The 17,348-nt window shown below is 38.1% G+C and overlaps 1 protein-coding gene across 3 annotated transcripts in view; it reads right to left on the bottom strand.

The window, feature by feature from the left end:
- LOC126380475 (hepatic leukemia factor) overlaps positions 1–17,166 on the bottom strand; it is a 111,812-nt gene extending 94,646 nt beyond the window's left edge. The window contains exon 1 of one of the 3 annotated variants that reach the window (XM_050029914.1): positions 16,874–17,166. In XM_050029914.1, the coding sequence (XP_049885871.1) occupies positions 16,874–16,973 (100 nt within the window). In that variant the 5' untranslated portion in view covers positions 16,974–17,166. The remainder of the gene's footprint in view (positions 1–16,873) is intronic. The other 2 variants (XM_050029915.1, XM_050029916.1) reach the window with 2 other exon arrangements.
- Positions 17,167–17,348: the final 182 nt, after the last annotated feature.

Here is a 17,348-nt window from a genome sequence, read left to right as displayed (position 1 = left end):
CTGGCGAGATACCGGCGGCCACGGCCTCGCTGCCCAATCTCAATAACAACGTTCCACGTGGGCGGTCACGTGACGGCTAGCACGCGACCCCACAAAGCAGTTCCGGCGGAATATAAAGGTAGTGTAGTTATTGCTAGTAAAGTTACGATCATCCGAACACCAGTTTAAAATGGTTAATCACACCATTTTGACAGAGTCCAAAAAAGAGGAGAAGAAAATTCTGAATGTACTTATTAAACTAACTTGTATCTGGGGGCACTCCCGTGCCCCCGCCAAAACGAACAAACCCGCCTTTTCTCGAAACGTTTTGTCGGTTTTTTAATCCTCATAACTCTGGTTTCGATTATAACAGATAAACCAAATGCTCACGATATGTTGTCAGCAATAGACTTATTAATAAGGTTTCAAATGCATAGCTATTATACTTTAGATTTTAGTGATATATAAAATACCCAACAAAAACATTTTCATGTAAAATGTTGCCAGATCTCACGTAGAGCCACGCTTCTAACTCTACATGGGCTAACTATACAAACCCTAAGTTTACAAATTATACACGTTAGGTAAAAGTATGAGTTTCGCTACTATCACATGAACGTAAGGTGAAAAAAACTATTTCATGCCGTCACCATTGACTTGACTATTTTTATTGATTGACTGTTCATTGTCATTCTTTTATATATGTACTATATACGTATTGTATTGTATTGTATTGCTAGAATATCACCGATTGAGAAATTGGTCGGTGTACTGCGGAACGGAAGGCGATTGGGGCAACCACCGTTCTACACGCCCTATCTATGGAGTAATGGCGATTACTCCACCGACAAGAGCGCAGCTCTTAAATAAAGAGAAAGATACATATTGTACGAACTAAACGGACATGCCCCATATTTTGCCTAATGTGTAGAGTTTGTAAACTTAGGGTATAGTTAGCCCGTGTAGAGTTATAAGCTTGGCTCTACATGAAATCTGATAACTTTTTGACATTGCGATGGATATGATCTCGCGTTGGCAACATTTTACATGAAAATGTCTTTGTTGCGATGGTTCTTTACTATTGATAAAAGTCTCAACTAGAGAGTTGAAAAGAGGCGAAGAGAAGAGACAAACAAGACACTTCTTCTCGTCTTTAAACTGAGAAATAAGTGACGCTTCACTTAAATTTACATTGAATAAGGGACTTTGCAACGTAAGTTTTTCAAAAATAATATACCTAGATTGCGCTGTAAAGATTTTCCTTCGTTTAACCTCCTAATTTCATGGAGAACAGATATAAGCATCTTTTATCTTTATTTTTGGGTATGAATGATGACCCTTTTAATTTCACCCAGGCACAATTACATCTTCCACCCATTATTATTCTGATCAAAATAAAGAGAAGCAATATAATTCTAAATGTAATATTATCCAAATAACGACAAAAACAATTATTTTTATATAAGCTTCCGCGATAAAATTGTATTTTTGAATAATTATGTACCTGTGTAATGAGAAAATAGGTAATAAACACGTTAAATCTCGACAGCGCCATTTATATACGTAATTTTTGGAGAACGTAGCCTGGAAAGGCCCTCATTGAAACACCGAGCGCTAACGAACACCGTGCGGACTTATTTGAGCTCGGTGGGTCGAGGGAATCAAATTACTTTGGTAGCCTCAAGGAGATTATAATGTCTCTTCCTGCAGGATGTCGTTAGACGCGCAGTGGCGAGCACGGGCCGGGGTGGAGAGTGGGTATACGGGCCCGTCGCCGGTGTTAGGGCCGCCTATAGTCAACATTTGGTTAGGTTGACTAGACATGCTACTGGATATAAGTCGCTACGTCAGCTAGACAAGGTAATGAGCGTTTTTGGAAAACATCTGTTACAACCAAGAGCAAACCCCGCCACAACTAGAAAAATCTTAAAGCATTGTACAAACCTTACAAAGAAAGCAACAAAACATAGTAGCAACTTTACAATTACGATTGCATTCGGAAAGACGTATTCTGTTTTGGAAATTAAATATGAAGGCTTTTAGGTTGAGTCTTCAGCTTCGCTTTGGCAGTTTGGCGATGAGTCGATAAATTGGCCGGCATCCCTACGGCACGCACACATCGACCCGCGCGCCGCTGCTATTCGGTCCCAACCGCCGAAGGCCGCCCGCGCGCGGCTCCTTCCTACTCCATTCTACTACAATTTAGACAGACGATATTTCACTGCCCATACGCAATTACTACTTCTTTTATGCTCCAAGAAACAGAGTAGGTAGTTGCCTAGTTTTTATATCAACAAAACCGCTTACCGCGTATAACGTCGTCCTAGTACATTATAGCGAACTATAAGGTGCAAAAATCCAATCAGTTTCTTGCAAAGTAATAAATTAACTGGTTGCACTTAAGATCTCCTGGTAATAAACCAAAAACACCTACAAAAACTTAAATTTTATAATTATGTCAACTAATGGTCCATAATTTCATCACTGTTTACAAATAATTCGCTGGGCTCAGTGACACACTTGCACTGCACTTTTGCTCTTTGATTGGACCTACCCACATAAACAATAACTAACGAAAATTTTGTAGGTATTGCTCCACCAATTTTTAATAAGATACCTGCAATAATGACAAGGCCATGATAATGTAAGTCATATCAGTGGCTAGGTATAGGTAAACAGTCTTAATGATGGAAGTTACAGGCTATTGTCAGGCAATAACTAGGGTGGAGTTTAGCGGCTGAAATAGCCCTTTCTCGGTATAATAGATAACTATCCCTTCATTGGCAAAGTGCTTTAGCCTCCCCTGTGTTATCATAACCCCCTCCCACACTCCGACCTTCAGTTTGCCTGTTCGCCTCACCCATCACACATTCAAGTGAACATGCAATTTTCTTTGTAAACGCTGCGATCGTACATACTAAATTGAGACTACACAGTAAAAGCCCTTGCATGGAAAGTAAATTTGCTTGAAAAGGTTACTTTGGCGTGCTAGTCAGGCGGGACTGCAATACAATATGAAAACCCATGTTGCGTTGGTGTACGCGTATTTTAAAGTTACAGCACCTAATAGCAAAGTGAAATTAATTTCAGATCTTCGAATCTATTGTATGCACAATATTAATAGATATGTGAAACACTTTGCTGTCGACTATTTCTGTTGCTATAAAAATAAATATTTAAAATTGGCAACGGCACCTCGGTTGCATTTACTATTAAATGCCCCATAAATTGCAGACTATACTGCTGTTGCTCTGCTGTCTTGTATCTCAGCAACGGATAAATCACATACCTACGTACACATTACATCTAATGAAGTAGCAATCATGGAACAAATTGTAATAGTTGTAATGACACTTATTGGAATCAGTATCATAGTGATACATCATAAGTACTACATACAAAATACAATGTTGAAGTTGTAAAGTTAATAATATATCATTGGCTTTAGAAACCAAAAAACTGTTGTGACTATTCAACGATGATATGTTGACGGATGAATCGCGGGAGACACGTTCCATGGGAGAAGGTTCGGCTATTAATACACGAAGTATAGAAGTAAGAGGCAGATCTATCCACACCTACTAACACAGCTAAATATACATAGCGCTGTGAATGACAACAGCGGCTAATGTTCATACAAAAGTACAAAACATCGTAAATGTTAACATCTACACACGTATCTAACGTATCTACCTTCATAGCTGACCGGTATAAATTTTCCTTTAAAATACTTCGAATGGAACCAAGGGAAAATATTAGCATATGCATTTTGTAGTTATCAAGATTATAATAAATATAAACGGTGAAACGTTGGGGAGTGTCCTGCGGTCATTACAACAGATAGCGCCATTGCCTGTAAAGTGCTTCAATATACACTGCTAAGTTTGTGAACTTTTGTACTCTAATAACGTTATAATTTCAGACACATTGCAGGTAGATTTTGAAATTTTAAATTTCTAAAACGCCATAAAATCATAAGTCTTTGATCAGAATAGACAAAGGATTTTTGGTACTTATTAACATATAATATTATACAACTGGTCATTGGCCAATAGTCCAGAGTCGTTTAGAGACATCTGAGCTCTCATATTTTTTCGGATCAAAGATATGTAATAGATTTGGGAGGAGCTCACCTGAGCGAAGAAAAACAGAAGCATCTTGGTACTCTTACTTTCTAAAGGACAATTTCCGTGGCACTTTATTAGAACCATTTCATTCTCAAATAATTGATGCAAACGAAAAGGTTGGCATACCTACATCATCAACTGTAAATTAAACGGTTTCTTAGGTCTGCCAGGAAGACACAATGATTTCTTTGATACTTCATACACGGAAAAATCCGTTGCATAAGTGCACCTCTCAGTTTAGACAATTGAAAAGAAGGATAACGATTTACAACCGCAGTGGAATGGTCACGTGCTCGACAAAGCCAGTAAAGATACACATAAAACGTGGGTAAAACGTGTCCTCTACAAACGAGCCGTTCGACTCGACACGCCGGCACTAAACATTCATTAAAATCGCGTAATGGTCAACGTTTACGAGCCTACAACAAATGACTTACGCTACATTATAATTATTATACTCGTAACGGGTAAGTATACTGAAAATATCAAACCAACTTTCGAACTCAACAAAACTACTTATTACTTCATCTTGTGGCCACTCAAACTTACTAAATTATTCTGTACCATCTCGCTTTCTAGTTTCGTTATTTTCAAAGCTTACTGTGATTTGTTGTTGTATCTTTAACGGGATCAAAAAGCAGCAGTCCGCTACGACACTGACGTTAAATCACCGTAGCGGTGGACGCTCGCCAAATGCCCAAGTTGCAACACAAAGCCGCGAGGCGCATAAAAATATTGTGGAATCCGTGTCTTCGGCCGACATGGCAGTAGATACTACCACGGCGTGGCTTTAGGTACCAAACGTCAGCCCACTACGTGCATGCACTCAGAACTTTATAAAATGTTACTTAATTCACCTCACATAAAATTCATGGACGTGGTTTGAATGCAACGATCCCGTACCTGTACCGAATGGTTTTCGCCAAATTAAATTGTGCAGTTTAACTTAAATGGTTAAATTCGCAGTACGAAATTTTGCAGAAAACTATTTTCGCATTCCTCTTTATTTTTAATGTGCTTATAGATGCGAATATCAGTCTTGTCGTTGAAAGCAATTGTAAGGATTTTTACGATCTTGGCAAGGATGGCGGTCGTTCATAGAGATCTCCGCCTTACAATAACACTGCAATCTGGCTCGATCGCAGATATGCAGATTACCCACATTTAACGAAAATGTCGGGCTTATTTTAAGCTGCTTAGGAATTTCAAATGGCCAACATCGAGTACAGTAGAGGCACTGGATTACGGAGCTGTTTTCCTTTTAAACAAATCGTAAAATTCTACGAAATTGGCCCTTCGCGTCGCTGATGTCCCTCAAAAAGTAACTGTCAAAGATTACATAATTTCATTATCGCCAACAATTTTCGAATAAAATTGAGACTGTAACAAGTATCTTCAATAAAATAATGCATTATCTCAAACAATTTTGTTAATTAACTTACTAATTTCTATGAAACATGGACTAAAATCTATTATAATTATTTTAAGGGGCTTTAACCAACCTTGATTGATATGATATACTATATCAACGTAAAATATAGTAGAACATTGCGTGTTCAATGGCCGAGTACCGACCATGCGGCGTCCGCCGCGCCGTCCCAAATAGAACGATATCGGAGATACGACGCGATATCAGCCCGAGACTAAACGATAATATACCAGATTTTCCTAAAAATACGGCTCGCCAACGTATCATTTAATATGTTCAATACACTAAATGAAATCAAATCAGATCAATAAAATCGTAATAACCGCTATAGCTGCTTAAAAATCTACAATGGGCATTGTAATTGAAATTAAGCTATAATCAAACAGTCAACGCAGAGATGTGTAACCGAAAGGTAGAAATGTACCAAAGCTAGAAGAATTTTGTTTCAGGATTGCAAAATATTTGGACACAAAGCGGCATTAGTTGAATCGATGCGGCGCGTCGCTTAGGATTGTATTCGTATGTATGTACCTAACCTTCCAAACTTAGACCAGAAAGCAACCAGACACATAGGCAACAGTTTTCTAACTTACAAATAACTAGGACTGCGCTAAACTACATACTTGTTCTACATACCACTAAAACTATCAGCATACATTATTGATCAAAACGCACAATTAATTCGACCTTTCAAAGCAGTCACCTAGAAAAGACGTACTTAACTATTGTTATCAAATTGTGAATTATGTGCGTCTATTTGGGTTTGTGGTCTGTGCAGCTGAACGAACAGATAGTAGCTAGCCTTCAACTCCCGCCACCAGTCCCCGCACACCTTTAGGGTCGGCCAATATTAGTTTAGTGGATTACCTTTCCTGAGGTAGTAAAACGGCGACTCTAACAAACATAAACTCCAATAATACCATGAAAATAGAATCACCATATTTTGAACAAGACGATTTCGGAATAAATCAATCGAATCTAGTTTAAACTTGATAGCAATATGCAGAGTGAGAAAGGAAATACAAGAGTTCGTAGAATGGAGTGAATGGGGTGTTTCAAGGCGTTGGGAAGAACAGGTTGCGCATGAAACTTCGACTGCGCTCGGGCAGAAGTTACTCGCCTAGTTTCGCTTATCGCTGCCTATCGACTTTATAAACATTTCCAGGGAGATAGTTGAACATTTCCAGATAAGCAGTTGATAAGCGCCACATCAGCTGACGAAGACTTGATTTTATATCTACTTACATAGACAGCGGTATAGTCGCGTCTATAAGCAGGCGACCTTCAGTAATCTGTGTTAAAGCGGTTACTTGCAGCTTTTTAACTAAGGAGCGAGCAAGATCCTATTCAATTAATGTGAGTGGTCCATCTACTAGGCTTGGCCGACGACTTCTCCAGACATCATGCCAGCGGATACGGCCCACGGTAACCAAACATCGCAAGCCAACCACCAACGAAATTTATCTTTGATTTTCCCCCTCAAACGTCGTCCAAGTGGCTGCACTAATCATTGAAGCGACACATCGTCCCGCCTGTGTCCGGCACGCTTCAATGCTCGTCACCAGCTTAAATCATTAGTCACAGACAAAAATCTAAACAAGGTATATTTGAAGGAAAGAGAGAAAGTCCAGCTTGTCGATACTTTGGAAGTGTATTACCTAAAATAATAGAACCATAACGGCATGATGAATATTTTATGTTTAAAAATATTATTACCCAACCACGAGATTTTACAACCTAAATTATCTAAATAGATTAAAAACTAGTTGTAAAGTCCTTTATCATCCAAATTGTATCAGTCCACAATAGTAAATTACCCAGTTCGCTTAAAAAGTTTGATAAACTACTATTGAGAGACATAGTGTGAGGGGTGTGCGTTACCCCAACAAGAAAGTATCTCCTAGAGTTATATGAGTAGAACGTATAGTTGGTGCCTTATCTGCTGTAAATGTGCCCCCACATAAAAAATGTGTGCCCCCTGTCGTTTCGAAAAAAAATCGAAAAAACGATTCTTGCTGGGGTAACGTTTTTCTAGCAGGAAAATTCTAAACGAATGATCGGAGAGAGAAAAACTGTGCATGGCCAGATAGCTTATATGTGTGCCAAAATGTGCCCCCAAAAATAAAATCTGTGCCCCTTCAGATTTTCGAGATATTGCATTTCCTGCTGGAGTAACGTTTTGATGAATAGTATATCTCTAAAACCATTGCATGTGCCCCTGTAGAATAAACATACGCGAGTAGCTCTTAATGTGTGCCCCTTTGTGCCCCAATTAGATTTTAGAAAATATTTATAGTTTTCAAGTTATCGCGGTTTTATGAAAACCCGAAAAAACATCGCAGCGCCTAAATGAGACAAGGCATAACTTCGCTGAAAACTGTATTCGGTCTTTCTTGACGCTAATAATAACCATACAAAGTTTCAAAAATGTTCATGCATGCGTTTTTGAATAATCTTGCTAAAAGTAAAAACGATGGTGTCATAACTTTGACGGCAAAATACAAGGAACTGGCACAATCCCAGATGTGTAGGTGTAAACCAAAATCTTGTGCCTTTAGTCAAAAATATATGGTGAAAATATTGAGCTTCAAATGTTACGCATTAAGTAAATATAAACAAAAAACCAAAATATGTAAACAACGGCTGGTTATCCGACCAAATCTGAACGACTACTAAAAAGCGACGGATTCATACATATCGATGACCTTCTTTACTTTACTCACTAACCGGTTCACACGTGTTGTGCCTGAGTACACTGAAGTAGAAAAGTAATAACTAATAAAATAAAGTTGTTATTGGATTATATTAATAGCTGTTTCTATGACCTTACACATGATTAAGTACATTTATAAGAGCCATTTTCAAATAAAATGTACATGTGACTAACATGCTCAAAATCGTGACCAAACTGTTTTGTGACATACCTGTATTTTTATACTAATGTAAGTCACATTTATTGTAAAGCAGAGTTAAAACTATGTTTCATTTATATAGTCACAAGGTGCATTTAATATATTTTTTAATTAGCCCTCAAAACTTTTGAACGCGACTGTAAGGACAACAGCTTAGGTATAATACGTCCAATAAAGAAGGTCCTCGTTAAGTATGAATCCGTCGCTTTTTAGTAGTCATTCAGATTTGGTCGGATAACCAGCCGTTGTTTACATATTTTGGTTTTTTGTTTATATTTACTTAATGCGTAACATTTGAAGCTCAATATTTTCACCATATATTTTTGACTAAAGGCACAAGATTTTGGTTTACACCTACACATCTGGGATTGTGCCAGTTCCTTGTATTTTGCCGTCAAAGTTATGACACCATCGTTTTTACTTTTAGCAAGATTATTCAAAAACGCATGCATGAACATTTTTGAAACTTTGTATGGTTATTATTAGCGTCAAGAAAGACCGAATACAGTTTTCAGCGAAGTTATGCCTTGTCTCATTTAGGCGCTGCGATGTTTTTTCGGGTTTTCATAAAACCGCGATAACTTGAAAACTATAAATATTTTCTAAAATCTAATTGGGGCACAAAGGGGCACACATTAAGAGCTACTCGCGTATGTTTATTCTACAGGGGCACATGCAATGGTTTTAGAGATATACTATTCATCAAAACGTTACTCCAGCAGGAAATGCAATATCTCGAAAATCTGAAGGGGCACAGATTTTATTTTTGGGGGCACATTTTGGCACACATATAAGCTATCTGGCCATGCACAGTTTTTCTCTCTCCGATCATTCGTTTAGAATTTTCCTGCTAGAAAAACGTTACCCCAGCAAGAATCGTTTTTTCGATTTTTTTTCGAAACGACAGGGGGCACACATTTTTTATGTGGGGGCACATTTACAGCAGATAAGGCACCAACTATACGTTCTACTCATATAACTCTAGGAGATACTTTCTTGTTGGGGTAACGCACACGTGTGAGGGAAGGAGGGAAAAGAGGGGCGAGGACTGGCACGGCGCCACACGCATTGCGACAGCGCACTCAGCGACGATGCCGGTGCGTGCGCCCGCGCCGTCTCGCCAATACACGGCTACACCCAAGAGGCTTATACAACTGAAGACAACATTTAATTTTCTTATGTGAAAGAAGATGTCTCATCAATGACGAAAGGTAGCACATGAAGTAAGAATACTAAAGTATTATCAGTATTTATTTTGTTCCGACTGTCCATCAACTTTGACTTCTTGGTTTGGCTTTATTTAGTCTCTCAACGATCAAAATACATTTCTTTTTAATGAAATTTCAATAAGTAGGTAAGTACCTATCCACGTACCTACATATTTTTTTATCGCTTTAATGTCTTGTTAGACGAATGATCTTTATGCAATGGATATAGCCATTAACCGTATACACACAAGTATTATCAAAATATTCACTATTTCAAGGTCTTGGAGTCAAGGTACTAAATGCTGTGTACTATAGTTCGATGTATTGCTACGGTTAGCGCAAAGTACGAAGTTGAAATGAAACGATAATCCATGAAATACAACTTTGCCTCTAAATTACAACAGGATAAAACACGATTTCAGATATCGGCTGTTACCACAGCAAAACACGTAGGTAAGTATTTATAATAATATTATAACTTCAAGAAAAAACCAAGTAAAAAATAAATGTATTCAGCAAGTGTTACTTGCGTTGTTTGTTCTAAATGTTGCTCAAAAGAAAAAGTTGCCCACGTGCTTAGAGTCCGAAGTACGTCGATCGGCAAAAAGTAAATTAGTTTTTATGACACACCTCGACGATATGCTTGTCATCATGGGCCGATAAAAAATAAATTAAATCCTTCTCTGACGTTTGTACCTAGGCATCTAATCGAGGGGATTTTTAGAAGCCGAATATGGATACCCTGGCTTACCTAGTTCATTTTATAACTCCGATAACTTTAAAATGACTAAACATTACATCAAAGTTTTTTATTTACATTAATTTACACATTTTAACTCGTCAAGGTACCTACTAATAACTGTATAATATTGTTATGTAAGCAGGTAAGTAAGTATATTGTTCTTGCGTCTTTTTGTACTCGCGACAACAATAATATATGAATACTTAGTTTATTTATATGTGTGTGTTTATGTTACACAATAAATATTTTATCACTACAACATAGATTTATACAGGTTGGATTTTGTTGGAAGTAAGTAGGTACCTACATAATCGACTATAGTAGATAAAATCTTGTGAGAGAGTTCCACTCGTGAATCATTTCTTGTCTCGTACGAATCGTTGCTCTCAGGTTTGGATTTATTTCAATTGCTGACCATGTGGATGGATAACATTTAGCGTACTATTTTGAGCTTATTGCTGACATTCGTTATGCTTGTCCAAAAATCTGTATAACGTTCGATTATGGCCATCTAACTTATCGAAAGACGGTTTACCTACTTAATCAATAAGTAGTTTCGCACTTACCTGTTTTTCTTTTTTAACTATTTTGATCTTAATCATTGTGACACTGTAAGTAATAAAAAATATATTGGTAAGTAAGTATGTAATATAAAGCACAGGCGTTTCTTTACAGTATGATTATTTTTTAAGTAAGTACGGAATGAATAAAGAGTAATTTTGGCTATAAGCATAGAATAAGGAATAATACTATGTACTGTAAGTCAATTTTACTAACTGCGTCCTTGGCTAAGCATGAGCCGCTTAAACACTACAAATAAATGGACACAGCGCAAACTGTACACACCCACGAACACATACAACAACTCGTTTACTAGGCAGATAGGTACATAGCAAATCTGACATGTTAGTCCGACTAAGTACATAGCAAATCTGGAATGTTTTATACTTACTTGAAGTACTTAAATAATTTGTAATGAAGTGTCGCGTAAAGTTTGGGTGCTCTGTAAATAGGATGTTAGTGACACCGTAACGGATACTAAGGGGGATGTTTCATACCATAATTCTCAGTGTCAAATGGCATTTTCCGTCGCAAAATTCTTTCTTTTTTAGTTTTTTCAATTACTTATTTTCAATTCTAATAGTTTTGCGATGTAAATTCCACTTGCTATTAACTCAGTATAATGAGCTGAATCATCCCTCTCAGTATTCGTTACGATGTCACTTATGAGCATGGAATGAATTTTATCACGGCTATCCGTTAAACATCACTACGAATATTCGGGTGTGCGTCAAGCTAGCGGCCTCAAAAAAAAAATGGGCACGAAAAAATAATTTGACCATACCAAAAAATAGTACTCTTATTGAAAAAAATAGTACCTGTTGTAAAAAAATTAGTACCATCACGGTTCTGGATTTATAGCCATGTTTTATTGCACTTGCTAGCTTGACGGTGAGCGAAATTTGGCGAGAGTTAACGACAAGGTCTTTCGCTTTGATTTAAACGCTAAAAAATAGTACCGAAATAGTACTCACCCCCTGCAAAATACCGAAAGTAGTACTTCAACGGTTCCAAAGTTATAAAGGCAGTTCTTTGATCCCGCTAGCTTGACGTTTTGAAAATACCTATTATCTGGGGAACGCTTGCATACTTCAGTATGTAACTAATGTCAATAAACTCGTATGAAATAGTACTCCCCACCATCATAATTTGGACCTGATTCTCTTTGTAGAAATATGTCAAAAAGTCATTATAACCTATGTCATACATTTATCAAGACAAGTACAGTCGCGAACAAAATTATTACACATGGTCAAGAATGTTGTCAGATTTCAGTATTTTTCCCCATTTTTGGGTAAAAATTGGTGAAGTGCCAGGGTTGTCAGATGAAAGTAATATCATTGTTGAAACTCTTTGAGTTATTCTACAAATACTGCAAATTGTTTATTAACAAACACTTCGATCCGTAACAAATTCAACATGAAGTTATAAATTATAAAATAAAACAGCAGATTAAAAATGTATTATGATGTATTAAAATCACAGATTGTTTTCGATAAGAACTAGACCCAGGCAGCCATTTTCTATTAAAATTAGTGCATATGGGTGTATGCAATAGGAATTTTTTGTAATAGCAGCACTCTGAAGTGCAAAGAAATGGTAGGGTAGACCTCCAAAATGGCAATACTTACGAATAAATTGTGAGGTTATGTAATTGTCTACGTGACTGTATCAACAACAAATGTATGGCATAGGTTATGATGATTTTTTAACATTTCTACAAAGAGAATCGGATCAAAATTATGATGGTAGGGAGTAGTATTTCATACGAGTTTATTGACATTAGTTACATACTGAAGTATGCAAGCGTTCCCCAGATAATTGGTATTTTCAAAACGTCAAGCTAGCGGGATCAAAGAACTGCCTTTATAACTTTGGAACCGTTGAAGTACTACTTTCGGTATTTTGCAGGGGGTGAGTACTATTTCGGTACTATTTTTTGGCGTTTAAATCAAAGCGAAAGACCTTGTCGTTAACTCTCGCCAAATTTCGCTCACCGTCAAGCTAGCAAGTGCAATAAAACATGGCTATAAATCCAGAACCGTGATGGTACTAATTTTTTTACAACAGGTACTATTTTTTTCAATAAGAGTACTATTTTTTGGTATGGTCAAATTATTTTTTCGTGCCCATTTTTTTTTTTGAGGCCGCTAGCTTGACGCACACATATTCGGAAGGATTTCAGAGAATAGAAGAGTATATTTTCTTGTTTCATAGGTACTTTTTAGAACGTGATTGTTTCGTAGTCGGGTTTTAGTTTTGAAAATTATATTGTTATTTATAATATTGTGGGGTCTTATTAATTAAGATAACGTGCTTCCATTATATATGATTATGTATGTTCCGGATAGGTTTTATCTCCAAATCTTGGAGCCTATCCGGAACAGGTCTGAGCAGTTATGTTTTCAATTCATCGTAATTAATTATCGAGTAAATACACACCCGTAAGTAAGAGTTAGTGTAATTGGTTCATATTTGTAATGTGCGGTCAGACACATAGCCCTCATTTTTGCTTCGCCACAGTCAGGTATATGAAAGGACTCTGTAGAAGTTCCTCCGCACAACTGTAACTATAATGATATGTTTTAATTTAGTAGGTATTCCACGCTCCAGTGATTCAAGCTTGTATAAACTCGTGAAACTTCTAACTTCATGATGGAAATACCTATTTGTGAATGTTGTGACTACTTGTGACAGGCAGATTAGTAACTACTCCGCAATAGTTACAAGTTTCCCGAGTTGACTAACTTTTCTAATCGCGGTTGATATTTAATTAAAACAGTTTCCTTTAGTGTTCTCGACTTTACAACAAAATGAATGCAAGATGAACCCAGGAGAATTCGCGTAGATATCTCCTCGACATCAAATGTTTCGGTTATTCTGCTCAAATTACATCTATCTGGTTAAGACTGGTTGATCTAGTTTATCAGTTGGAAACAATGTGAACTAACAACAGAGCTGCGGAAGACGGACTAAGCGCAAGAAGCTTGGACATAATCTCAGCCTTAATTGTATTATTTGTTGGTGTTATGCTAGAAGGTATCCTAACTCCAATTGGGCTAGTCAGAGGTACCTCTATCGCAAGATGAATAAAGGATTAATATATTATGCTAGGCAATATTATGCTAATTGTGTTAAGTCCAAGCTCGGTCTGCTGTAAAGCAGTAAACTGGTGTGTCATGCCAGTTTATGACATTATGTTCTTGACAAAAAATGTTTGAAGCGTTCAGCAGCAGCCAGCCGGTTGGCACCGGTCGCCCGCCCCCGCCCCGCGCCTCCACCCCCACTATCCCCGCTCTGGCAACGCTCTGCTAGCACCGATGGGTTGCAATGCTCAATTTAACATCAAACGATAGCCTACAACGGAACAATCCATTCAGTGAACGTGTTCGGCCGTTCAGGACCTGTGTTTCACAACACTCAATGAAAAACGGTTGGTTTATATATTTAGCGAAATACCTACAGTTAAACATTTTAAATCGATAATGGGAAGTCATCGATGAACGATCGAATTAGGTGTTAACTAATATATTTCTTTATTCTATCGATACATATACAAGTTAAAAGGTAACTACTTCTTCTTAACTACCTACTTACTTACAAAGTTTGATTCTGATTCATTTGTAGACATTGGATATTTCACAATTTTCATCTGCCATTTGGCTACATAAATCTATTTATCTGTATTGACGCCAATAGTTGATAATATGTCTGATAGGTACCTATGAACCGTATTTTATCTTGTTTGGTCACTGTTAGCAAACAATTGACGTAAGAATATACATTTCTGCAGTGCGATAAAATAACTACCTAATATGAAAATTCGTATACAATTTCGTCACGTACCAATATCTGTCTGTATCACTGAATGTGTCTGTAGGTATTTCATTAAGGAAGTCCATAGAATCCACACGAGATATTCGTTATCTTAATCGAGTATGATCCTTTGTTTTTTCTGCTTTCAAAAATCACATTTATTCGAAAAATATTAGGTAGGTGAGGTACCTATCAACGGAGCTAAGTGTTGCTCTATGAGTTTTAATGAAAAATAAAACGCACTTTTATGAATTTCATACCTAAATAGTTATAAATTGATTTTATTTGGGTCTTAGTAGAGATGGTAGAGTTAGATATTACTGGGTTCAAGTACAAAATTAAATTAATTAAGTGAGGACAGACAGACAGACCCATATGTAACCAAAAAATAACATGTAAGTAGTATATTCAGATAGCATTCATTACTTGGTTGCGAGACTTGGTTGGAGCCCGAAATGAAAAACAATTTTATACAAGTGGCACACTAATACGTACCTATATAAGCTACATATCCTTTTATTTTGTACCTAATCATAATTGATAATCTAGACCAGCGATTCCTATAGTGGGTCCACGGATTTATTTATTTTGGTTTTACATATTATCGTCTTGGCTTTATTTTTAGCTAGGCGAAGTGTGTGGGTACTTAGTTTATCTTGCGATGGATGTACCCTGACTACCCCAATTGGAATATAGCCGTAACTTTGTGAGTTTATGTTATTATTATGCTACCTTTAGGTATATGACTTTACATAATTATTTACACTATTTTTTATTAGTACTTAATCATTGATACGATACGGGGTTCCATGAAATTAAAGGTATTTGTCGGTGTTTCATTATCATAAATAACTTTGGATACCCCTGATCCAGTTTGTATCTACACCTGAAATGACGAAGTTTTGCTTGTAGTCTTTGTGCAACAATATTAAATGAAAACTAATATTTTCCCTTCTACCTATATCTTTTACTAAGAAGCTACTGGTGACATAGGTTAGGTACGCTTTTATTTATTACTACATAACATCTTCTCTGAACTACAATGATCTTCCTCAATGCTAATATATTGCTACTTGTAAACTTATTTTTGTTTTCTATATTTACGACTACCTCATAAACACGCGCTCGCTAGGTAGATACTGACGCAGTTATATCTGTAGGTATCACCTACCTAGTAGTAGAGTTGTGTTGAAACGAAATTATTTAAATTCATTTTACGCTACCTCCTTGGAACGTCTAAAAACACTCTGAAACAATCTTGAAGTCGCGGAAGCCGAGCTAAATATATCTTGTAGCAGTTATTGGTAATCCACCAGAAATTCTAAATTTTTCCTGAAATATTTCAGTATTATTTTACTCAGCCGCAGATATCAATATTATAACTAGAGAGGTAGGTAGGTACCAAAGTTTACAGCAGAACAATTTGTTTATTTTTGTCATGTTTTCAATCAGTTGCAATAGCGCGCGGAAATATTACCTACCTATCTGGTTGTAACTAGTAAAGAAAGTTCAATACACAGAGAACCTAAGGCAAATAAAATAAAGAAAATCCTCGAAAGAAGTATTCGGTTTTTGGAGCTAAGGTCACCTAGTATCGATCCGCGGCAGCTGGAGACCGCACCAAAGCACCCCTCTCGCTTCCTCCCAGAACATAATGCTTCCTTCAGTTTACCACACATGTCATGAATATGTTAAAAAATCTTACTATTCAGGTCAAACAACGAACCTATGACTCAGAACTCTGAAAGCAACAGAAGCTACCAAAGAGCTAACTCTCCATAGTGTAGATATAGGTGTCGGGAAGGGGCTACAGCGGGTCGATCGAATCCGCGGAAGCTTCAATGCGGCAAAGTGAACGTCTGCCGGGATCCGCAGCGTGGGGCCGCGAAGCAGGCGCGCAGCGAGGCTGCTAGCGGCGGCCGTAGCGTGCGCCGTTACAGCGCTGGCCGTGCTGACCCAGTGCCCTGGTGCTGCAGAGCCGTGGCCGCCCGCCGGCCCGCGCCGGGGAGGGGAGCGCGAGCGCGTGATGCGCGCCCATCGCACGCGCTCACTATATCTGTCATAGAGCACCACCCGGCTATCCAATTCGAAACACTTACCGTTTCCGTTTATGAGGGGGTAGTCGTCGTCGTGTCGGCCTATGTAAGTCTTCAGCGGGGTGTCCGTGAGGGAGGGCGACGACCTGTCCCTGTCACTCATAATAGCACTTACAACACCGGGTACAGACTGGATAGAACAACACCGGGTCGGGGAGACGCGCCGGCCCCGCACACACTCGACCACGACCGACCTCCGGCCCGCGGCTCGCGCGGCGAATAAATAATTAAATACAGCGGCACTCGCTCGCAGCGCACTCGGCACCAGGCGGCTCGCTCCGCCTCCCTCCGCGCAATCAATCCTCCGCACCGTACTGCTAGCGCCCTCTCACCGCGCACCCGGCCGCGCCTCCACTCCGCCAGGTGGCGCTACACACGCAACTTCTACATTCGTACACAATGCTGAAGTAGGCACCTAACTTTTATCTCTCCTACCTATACTTCTCACAAGTCTTAAATTATGACTTTTGAGCTTTCA

The sequence above is a fragment of the Pectinophora gossypiella genome, chromosome Z (assembly GCF_024362695.1).
Source record: "Pectinophora gossypiella chromosome Z, ilPecGoss1.1, whole genome shotgun sequence".
In the NCBI taxonomy this organism is placed as follows: domain Eukaryota; kingdom Metazoa; phylum Arthropoda; class Insecta; order Lepidoptera; family Gelechiidae; genus Pectinophora; species Pectinophora gossypiella.
Note: the sequence above shows the minus strand (reverse complement) of the source record. Positions and strands in the feature narration are given on the sequence as shown.